Source organism: Kryptolebias marmoratus, linkage group LG24, assembly GCF_001649575.2.
Source record: "Kryptolebias marmoratus isolate JLee-2015 linkage group LG24, ASM164957v2, whole genome shotgun sequence".
Lineage (NCBI taxonomy): Eukaryota > Metazoa > Chordata > Actinopteri > Cyprinodontiformes > Rivulidae > Kryptolebias > Kryptolebias marmoratus.
In genome coordinates, this window is record NC_051453.1 from 15,210,794 (window position 1) to 15,221,413 (window position 10,620).

The 10,620-nt window shown below is 38.1% G+C and overlaps 1 protein-coding gene across 1 annotated transcript in view; it reads right to left on the reverse strand.

Annotated features, from left to right (window-relative positions):
- Positions 1–8,618, reverse strand: part of yjefn3 (YjeF N-terminal domain containing 3) — a 46,954-nt gene extending 38,336 nt beyond the window's left edge. Inside the window, exon 1 of the mRNA XM_017406921.3 lies at positions 8,059–8,618. Coding sequence (XP_017262410.1) covers positions 8,059–8,126 — 68 coding nt within the window. The 5' untranslated portion in view covers positions 8,127–8,618. The remainder of the gene's footprint in view (positions 1–8,058) is intronic.
- Between the last annotated feature and the right edge of the window lie 2,002 nt (positions 8,619–10,620).

Sequence of the window (10,620 nt, forward strand, 5' to 3'; positions counted from 1 at the left end):
CTTTCAGACATTAGAGGAAGGCAAAGAAAAAAACCCTCATTAGTGCTGAGTAGCACGTTGAAGTGTCCTTCTGTATCATATAAATATATATACAGTGCCTATTAAAAGTATTCACCCCCTTGGATGTTTTATGTTTCTATTGCTATCATACATAAGTCAGTCATGGTCAACATAAGTTGCCATTTTTACCAAACAAATTACAAAAAAAGAAAAAAAAACTATTTTATTGTCATGAGTAATATCAGTTAAATGCAAATATGTAATGGAAAGTAAGTGACTGCATAAATATTCACCCCCTTCACATCAGTATTCAGTGCAGGCGCCTTTGGCTGCAATCACAGCACTCAGTCTGTGAGTCTCAATCTGTCTTGCACATCTGGACACAGGAATTTTACTCCATTCTTCTTTACAAAACTGCTCAAGCTCTGTCAGGTTGCGTGGGGCTCAGACAAGAACAGCACTTTTCGTGTCAAGCCCCAAAATCTCTTTTGGATTTCAGTCTGGGCTTTGACTCTGCCACATTCGCCTTGTTGTCTGGAAACCATTTCTGTGTAATTTTCGCTGTAAGCTTCTGGTCATTGTCTTGCTGAGGGGAAAAAAAATTTTTTTAATCTTTTCCCAAAGCTGTAGTTCTTTTGCAGACAGCATCTGATAGTCCTCCTTAATTTCCCTATATTTCACAGCATTAGTTTTACCCTCTGTTGGCTCTCTTAGGGTTGTCTTTGGCCTCCTGGATATTTCTCTGATTAATGTGCGGCTTCATGAGATTTGGTTGATGACCCTTTCTTGGTAGATTTGCCGTGGGGAATAAACTCTCCGTTTCCTAATATTAGATTTAACAATGTTCTGCTGGGTGATCAGGATTTGGGATGTTTTTTTTTATAAACCAACCCTGATCTGATTTTCTCCACAACTTTATCTCTGACCCGTGAAGACTTTCTTGGCCTTCATGCCTTCTCCTTCTTGGTGGTAGTCCTTAGAGGTGTTAAACTGGTTTGATTCTGAGGGCTATCAGAGCAGATGTGTATATATTGAGACACTTAGATTACCTTATTTACACTTCTGAAGGTAATAGTTGTGGCATCAAAGCAAAGAGGGTACATACATATATGAACGCACCCCTTTTCGGTGTTATAATTTTTCCCTGCATTTAACTTCATTGATTTGAAGTGTATTGTGTAAGACCATCACTTCTAATCAAACTGAAACTCAGTTATATTTAAAGTCACATAGCAACAAAATAGAGAGATTGCAAAATGTATTACTTCTGCAGCCCGCAGCATATGACATGTAAATTTAATTGGCTGTATAATGTATATGATGTCCTGTCATGAAAATTTAAAGCCCAAATGATTAAATTTTTTCCTTTGCAAAAAAATTAATTAAAGACAGGCTGCCACACTTCACTGCCACTGAAGGACAAATTATTATATTTAAATTGTCAGAGCCAGTCTGTGCTGGATATACACTTCATCCTCAAACTCTCTCCATCAAATCAGCCTGCAGTGTTTCACCTTTTCGTTCTCATCTCATCCCTCATCAAACTACCAAATGCAAAGGCATTATTGCTATTTTCCCTTCCTGTAAATGTCTCATTGTTTGCGTTACATAAATGGAACTCGAACACCTTGGGGAGAATATTGCTTTTTGCTCCTGTCTCTCCAATATCTACTGAAATCCTCTAAATGATTCACAGCATGGGCATAATGAGGAGAGCGAAGTCTTGTTCAGCCGTCTTCAAATGGTTCTCTTGTGTTCTTCATCAGCAAAGGCTGCTGCCTGGAGACTAATTTAAACCTGATTTTGCACTGTTTTGAGCTTTGGGACGATCAGGCAAAAGAAAAAGGAAACACAGAGGACCTGTTAAAACTCAGCTGACACAAAGTGTAACCTCAGAGGAGGTGTGTAAATTAAGCAACATGAGACGTTGCCATTACCACTTCTTTACATTTACTGTTATATTCTTATTTCCAAGTAGCCCGCAGCTGGCTCCTCTCAGTATTTCTGTGCCAAACAACGCTGAAGTACAACTTTCGAACGGCATCAGGTTGTCCAGTTCTGAAGAAACACATTGATTTTTACTCTGCGTGTAAAATTAGTTTGACAAAAATCAAAGTAGCAGAGCCGTATTGGGTCAAACATGTCAGTGGGACATGTTAGTCCCACTGAAATCACACTAAATGGAATTTCTCTAAGTCAAACTCACTCACCCAGCCAGATAACACGGTTTTGAGTAAAATAATCTCTGTATACTTTCACTCACAATCAAAAGGATCTAGCTACACCACCTATGCTCTATGGTTCCTGTCCTGAACACTGACCTGAGGTAACTGGTGCACAAAATGAAAAGAAGCTACAGCAGACAAAAAAAAATAATAAGGATTTATGGATTCCATACTTTTAGAACAATCTGTAGCTGACTGTTTGCTTTTACCACCCAAACTAAATTGTGTATTGCCAAGTTCCAATAGCAATCACAAGTTGAACATGAAGTTTACATGAAGGTAAGCAGGCAATACAATTTAACAAGGACTATGAGGTGGGAACAAAGCATTTTGTTCAAAAACTAAGGCAAGTTACAACTTGAAGACCCAAATGCAGAGTTTTTTGAGAGTAGATTTCTGATGACTCAATTCTTTTTTAGAATAAAAATACTGAATGCACATAAACTTTGGAAGAAAATCAGCAACAACAGTGAGGAGACCATGATTCCATACAAGGACTTTTAGAAAGCACACCTTGGCTGACAGAGAACTGATTCTACAAAATAAAACAGGAAGTAAAAATGAGAGCACAGAATAAAAATAATGAACAAGAAATTAAAAATTGTAAGAACCATGATAATTTATTTCAGCCATTTTAGCAGCTGAAATAATACATGTCTTCTTTATTTCTGTAACAAATAACGCAAAGATTTAAAAAACATCTGACTTTAGAACCTATTTGCCACCCAAAGCAGGTATCTATGCTCATCCTGCTGCATCCTTAACCTAACATAAATCATTTGGCAACACGATAAATGGAGAATTTATACCGCTAATCTGACTTTAATAGAAGAAGAAAATGATGGCCGAACATTGCACTGGTAGCAAATCATATCTGTCCTCGGTTGTCCCTTCCTGCATCTTCACCTCTCTGCCCCAGTCATTACATCTGCTCTATAAATAAATGCTGGAGCTGTCACACAGGCAAATGGAGCTGCCAGCTTGGGAATTGGTGGCAAGGGGCAGGGAGGAGGTAGGCAGGCAGAAGGAATAACAACAACCCCAAAAGTCAACTTTGCAAAAAAAGAAAAAGTTAGAGGGACATGAAGACAAGGCAGGAAAATTTAGACAGTTTGGTCTGTGGGCAGACAGGCAGTCATTTTTCTATGCAACTAAATGTGGCACTGAGCAAGCCTGATCTCATAAAACCTAGTCTGAGAACATGCAAAATCCTGTTGTTTGCCATTACTAGACATTTTGTAGTTTGATGTTTGTCCTTGTACTTTTGACCCTCGGCATTTCTTTGAAACGACTCATAATTGGCTGTGGTGGTCATCTTGATTTGGGTTGGCTTCAAAAGTTAATGTTTTGTACAAGTTTCATAAAACTCTGTCCAGTGGTTCATTAAGTATTTTTGCTAACAAACAAACAGAGTTGATTCCAAATAGTCAATGTCAAACATTTTAGTAAAGATCTTTTAGAGCTCAGAATATGCGTTGGGGATCAGTCTCAGCTACTACCACACCAGTTATTAGGTCAACATCTGTACATCTGATTGGGTTAGAGCCATTTTTGCATTTTTCAACTCAGTGAGCTGAGCCAGCCATCTTGATTTGTGTTGACTCCAAAGGTTAATCAGGTGTAGATGGAAAAAGTATTATTAAAATTCATCCAGTGGTTCATGAGATATATTGCTAACATGTTTATAAAGAGATGCAGGCAAAAACATATTTGTCTGCCTTCACCTTTCAGCAGAGGTTAATAAAGATGTTCTTTACCCCCCAAAAAAAGTTTAAAACAAGAAAAATTGAACAAATTTAATCACTGTGGAGACAGTGTTATCATTTGTTCAAACATCCCTAAACGTGTGCGCTTTATGATTCAAACACATTCAAGCCCACAATTTGTCGTTTGGGTTTTTTTAATCATTTGAACTTTCCAAAGCTTCCTGCAGCAACAAACTTCACTCAGATTCAGGGCCAAGTCATGAGCATTTACAGGTTACTCTGCCTCCGGCGTCACATCAGCTGAAGACATAACTGCTCTGCGATGTGCTGCTGCTTAATCCAGAAAGATCGAGTAACAGTGCATATTATTTCTTTGTTTTTTTTATTTTTTTTATTTTTCTATTATTTACAGACCCATGCAGCATTATGGATGTGAATCAGTCCATTTTGCTTCATATATTATTGGAGAAAAACATCAGTGTGAGAAATGAGTCGATCATTATCACACCAAAACAGCTGTATTGCCAAATACTGGAAATGTTATGCATTTACATAATAGGTTTGCGCTTGCCTCTGGCACATACATTATTTACAATTTGTGTATAATAATATCAGAACATTGAACAGCTTTATCACAGTGTTGCCTCAGATTGAAGCGCCTACAGGAAATAAGTAAATTGTGACATGGTAGTAGCTTAGAGTCATTTACAACTTATACTCTGAGCAGAACACCTCGCAATGGCGCAAAAGTTTGTGCATGCTTTTTTCAACGTTTGACCAGAATAGTTGCAACTATAGATGTCATTTCTCAACGTAAGATGATCTTTACTTAAAGCTCTGGATTGAAAGGTGGCGTGTGATGCGCATTCCTTCAAGGAATCCGAGGCCTTTAATTTAAATCTAGGCTTTAATTGACCGAGTTAATTGACTGCCAGCAGAGATCCGAGACACTGATGACCGAGATAAAGACTCTTGGGTGATAGTTAAGTCTATCAACTGCTCAGATGTTAACCCATATGGTGGAATGTGCAAATGCAGCCACTGCAAAGACTGCAATCGTATATGTTAGTGAGGAGTGAAAATTAAGCTCCAACAGCATGTTTCAATAACATGGCAAGTGGTTCTGCGGTGATCATGACTGCAAGCGTTTTGTTCGGGTCCCCGTGTTGCTAAACCGATTGTTTTTAGATAATGTACATGCATACATGTTGTAAAACTTGTCAAAGGCTCGAAGACAAATTAATTTCCTTTTTATGGTCAAAGGAAGAGGCTTGTGCACACCATAAGAAAATGCACAGTGATGCTTTCTAAACTCAAAACTTACCGATTGTTAAATAAATCAAAGTACGGCCTACAAACAGGCAGGCCTTCACTCACTAATCCGGCTACCAAACTGTGATTTTAACATGATGGCAGTGTTTGTCACAAACATCTGCATCAGTTGTACTTCTCCATTATTAAGATTGTAAATAGTCTCATGATTCTGCCTCAAAATACCCATCCACCCACATGAAGCTATTAAAACTTTCATCTTAATTAGTAAGACGAACCACTAAATGGGTTACACTTTTTCCTCTCAGTGGGTTGTTGTCTGTGAAGCCTTCTATGATTTTCTGCTCAGCATTTTATTTTTGCTTCTAGGCATAAGATCTTTGAGGTTTCTGTTCTGAGCCGCATGTTGCTCTTGTGTTTTTCTCCGTGTGCGTTTGTCACGAGTTTGATCGCAGCAACTAAAAAAAAAACAAAACGCTTATTTCGAGTGCATCAGACGGGTTATGTGCGAGTCAAAAGTTGGGAAATCCACAAGTGGGTGTTCTTCTAAAAACAAAAATGCCTCATCATCATGAGCAGATTTTGTTTGCTGTTAGAACCATTTGAAGTTCAGCTGGATAATCTGACATTTATGCACAAATAAATGCAAATAAACCAATAAGAACAAAAAAAAGAATTGCTAATATAAATCTAGGATGTACATCAGACAAAACTGCTGATATTAGTCTCTATTAAATGCTCTATTTTTTTGTTTTTTTAACAATTATTTTTCGTACACTGAACAACAATATAAACTGAACACTTTTGTTTTTGCTCCCATTTTTCAATGAGCTGGTCTTTTACTCTCAAATATTGTTCCCAAACTTGTGCAAATCTGTGTTAGTGAGCATAATCCATCCACCTCACAGGTGTGGCATATCAAGATGCTGATTAGACAGCATGGTTAATGCACAGGTGTGCCTTAGGCTGGCCACTTTAAAATGTGCAGTTTACTTACAACCCTTAAGCCACATCTAAAAATGGTCATACGTGTATATCTATAATACAGGTTAGCACAAATCAGCCATCGTGGGCCTCTAATTCCATCACTTTCTTGATGCATTTATTGTTTCCAATAATAAAAAATAAAACAGCCCAGCAGCTCCACATGATGATAGAACCTGGTCATGTTTTACTGCAGGTGTGCTACCTTTTATTATGGTCGCATTATGTTGCCTAGTAACAAACTTAAGCTCGGCTTTCCCTAGGAGCTCTACTTTGGTTTTCTCTGGTCACTGATTCTGAAAACCGGACGATTATCTGTAAAAAGTTCTGCAAACATTATTAAGCTTTTTCTTCTGATCTTAGTGTTCAAATCTGCATACTTGCTTGTATGAGTGTTTGACGTTACAATTTCTTACTCTGTAGAATTACTGTTGATTGATCATGTGCGAACACTTCACTTTGTTACTTTATTTTAATAAAAGTGCCCATGCAGAAGCACTGAAGCACTCTTATTACTAATCAGATGTTCTTTTTTTTTTTTTTTTTGATTCCGCAGCTTTAGTAAAACCTCTCCAAATATTACATCAAAACATGCCGTCTCATTGGAAATAGACACATACATGACTGTGAGCTATTGGTGAAACGAGTAAAGCAACCCAGCCTTTTTAAGAGATCTGTGTCTCAAGCAAACTTCTTGCTAAGAACATCTTTCAAAGTTTAAATGGGTCACAGATAGTTGGAGCTTACATAACTGAACTGGCATTTTGATATCGTTCATGATTTTTGCACAATCACACTTAATGTTGTGTGATTTTTGAACATTTTACCACAGGATGTTCAACTTAAAGCATAATGATGTCACTTAAACTTTTAAACTGTCTAAACTTTCCGAAGTTTTTGCAAACTTTTCCTATTTTCACAAACTTCACACTACACTAAAATACTGGCATTCTTCCACTTTAGATTATAACAAAAGTAAGTCCCAAATTTATTATTGAGCTATATAGAAGACCCTTGATGTATGTTGGAACTTCAGGCACTTCAATGTTTCTTATTATAATTTTCTGATTTTATTTGATTATTGTTGCTTTTAAAACCATTTCTGTGTCGTTGCTCTCACTTTGGAGGCTTTATTGCATTGTTCAGACAATACGGAAGCCTTTTTTTTGCATTCAAGTCTAAAGAAACAATTCAGCCGTGCAAATAATTCTGATTGGGTCAGTCAGTACTATTGTTTTAGTATCTTTAATTTATTTATCAATGAAAAAAACTGAGTAATTTTACAGGCAAACGGGAGAACAGCCTCTCCACACTGACCTTTTACTGCCTAAAAATAATTAAAAATCATCATTCCACAAGAACACAGAATCATAAGATGCCTGGCTCTGTAGCAGTATATATCAGAGTAACATAAAACATCTTAATTTGATAATAGCTCATATTTGTAATTCAGTTTACAGCATCTGTAGAGTGGAAGAGTGCTGTGAAAAAAAGGAAAAAATAAATAATCAAGGACCCAGAAAGCAGCACAGAAGTTACCTGGAGCACAGTAAGTGTTTCTGCAGCCTGGTGACCTAAATAAATGATTTACATCTGTATTTCATTTGCTGTTATTATTATTTTAGAGCCTATTTTGAATCAGACTGTGACACACAGCTGATGCAAGCTGCAAAAAGATGTGGGTGTCCCCTCACCGTCTCTCCCATCTCAATCTACCAGCTGCTATCTATCAGTTTCTCACTCCTTGCATGGATTTCTAGCTGTTATTAGGAGCCGGCAACTGTGCTCAGGTCAAGACAGGGTGTAAACAAAAAGAGGAATAGAATAGAATAGAATAGAATAGAATAGAATAGAATAGAATAGAATCCAACCTGAGGTAACGCAGTGGTTCTATGGTCTCAGCTTCTGCTTCAGCTGAGCTGTGGTTCATCTTGTCCATCTGTTTTCACCCGACACGACTCGGCAAACACACAAGAAAGGATGAGCTGTGCTCCTCCAAGGAAAACACTTCCGTTCCTTCTCCCTGAGACTCTGATTCAATAAGAGCTCTGTCTCCCTCTTTAGCCTGGGAAGAGACTGAGAAATCTAAATAGGCTCCCTCCTTATGTATTCCTCTCCACAGCTCTTGATTGGTTCAGATGCTGGAAGGTAATTTCGAAAACACACACACACACATACACACTGAATCTTGCCTAGATATCCCTGCCTCTCCTTTCTGTCGCTTTCTCACTACTGTGTCCCTGTGTTGGCTCCGTGTATCAGCCGCTCACACTGAGAGATCCAGCCAATTAAGAACCAGGAGGCATGATGCTCGCCGGCTGATTGGCTCTCGCTGCCACAATCACAGCTGTTCAGACATCTAGGGTGCAGCGCTCAGCATCACCTCCCCCATAACTCGCACAAACACAGAGGCACACAGTCTCTCGTGCACTTGTGGCGAAGGAATCTTTTCAAGTAGGATCTAAAAAAAGAAAAAGAAAAAAAAAAAAAAGGGAAGAGAGTGAGGAAACACCTGACTGCTCAGTGCATGAAAAAAACACAACTTTCCTCACTTTAAATGACATAATAACACGTGAGCAGATTGCAGGTCCAACACAAGTAACAGATGGTGCGAGCAGAGCTCTCACAACACCGAAATGGATTTTTAATGCATACATGCCCATTGGACAGATTTGTAACAGTTAAAGAAGCCCAGTAGCACACAGAGCATTCAGCGCAACCTGCAGCTGCCAAATAATAAGTCATGTGTGGCTCATCTCATCATGTTTTTAAATAATAAATGTGTATGATGTGAAATCGGTCACAGGCTTAAAGAGATGCTGAGGCTAAAACGTGCGAAGGTAACTGAGGTGACATGATTACTGGTGGTATTGTCAGAATGACCCAAAGACTTGGAGCCAGAACATCGACCATGTTGCATCCTTCGACTAGGTTTGTTTTGATTTTGGCACTAGGTGGAGGGCTGAAGGCAGCCGTAGGGATGTCAGCAAAAAAAGACAGCAAACTAGGAGAGAGGTCCAGCTCTGAGGTAGAGAGGGACCAGAGATTAGTTATGTCTTTCAGCCCTTTAAACTACACTAGTGCCATTTATTCTAATTCATTTTCATACACCTGTATTGTTTTCGGCTATTTTAATTTAGTTTATTTCCTCACAAGTACATCAACTTTTGTGTATTCTCACACCAGGGTCAATGTAAGTTATATGTTGTTATATATTGTTATATGGTGCTCACTCAGAGAGAAAAAGAGAGAGAGATTGTGTTTGAGGGCCTTGGAAGAGTTTTTTTTTTCCTTGCCGAATGAAACAAAACAAAAAAGACAACGATCATCAGGTTTTCACCCCCACGCGCAACAAAAACATACAGAATTAGGGGATTTTGTGTGCAGCAATTTGAAAGCACCTGACCCTTTTTAGTTGTGCCAATGTGCAAATTAAATCACTCGTAATGTTTTTTAAATTCATCAATTCATGACAGGGAGGACATGCTAAGACTGAAAATTGCAGATGCAACAGAGGTGTCACAATTATGAGTGGTTTCGTCACAATGAGCCACAGAAAACATCCACCACTGATATGATGACTTGATCATCTGTGAGGATCACGTCTGTCTGTTGGGTAACTTTGTGTCCTGCGTTTGCCTTAGAGATAACTAGAGAAATATAAGGATAATGTTGCGATTCTCGTGCAGATAAATTGAGAATTGAAATTGTCAACAGAAACAGAAAAAAAGCTTTTTGTTCTGTGTTAAGCTCGTTATTCTATGGGACACGTTTGATATGTTTTTAGGTGACAGTAGCAAATAAGAAAACAGTCTGATTAGATTCCTTACAAAAAAATCTGCATCCAAAGGTTGTACATACAAACAACTTGATTCTTTCATTTTAAAAGTCTTGTGATTTTGCCCTCAATGTACCCATCTGTCCACATAAAATTTGATCTTAATTAGTGAAAAGAACCACTGAATGGCCTACATATTTCTCCTTCCATGGGAATAAGTCATGGTGGAAAATAATAGCAAGCTTTCCTTTACAGCTTAACTAACAATGTTTTTTTTTAAACTGTTTTTGAGCATTCAAGTAGCTGATTCCCAATCTGACTGATCGATTCCTGTAAGAACGCCTATAGGCCAACAGAGATGTTGACATACTCTGCCACCTAGGGGGCTGTTAATTACTACTTCTATTAGTGCTCCACATTTTGTATTTTCTGTTCTGCAGGACAATATTCAAACATTTGTGGAAGGTTTTCACACAAACTTAATTAAAATCCAGTTATTATTACACATTTTGCTTGTATAATGTTTATCCAATTCGTTTAAAGAGCAGCTTCAACTGATAAACGCTGGCAGGTTTGCTCTCCTGAAATGTTTAAGAGTTTAACTTCACCACACCAAAACAATGACTGTTCTTATGCGTAAAGCAGGGCACTCACG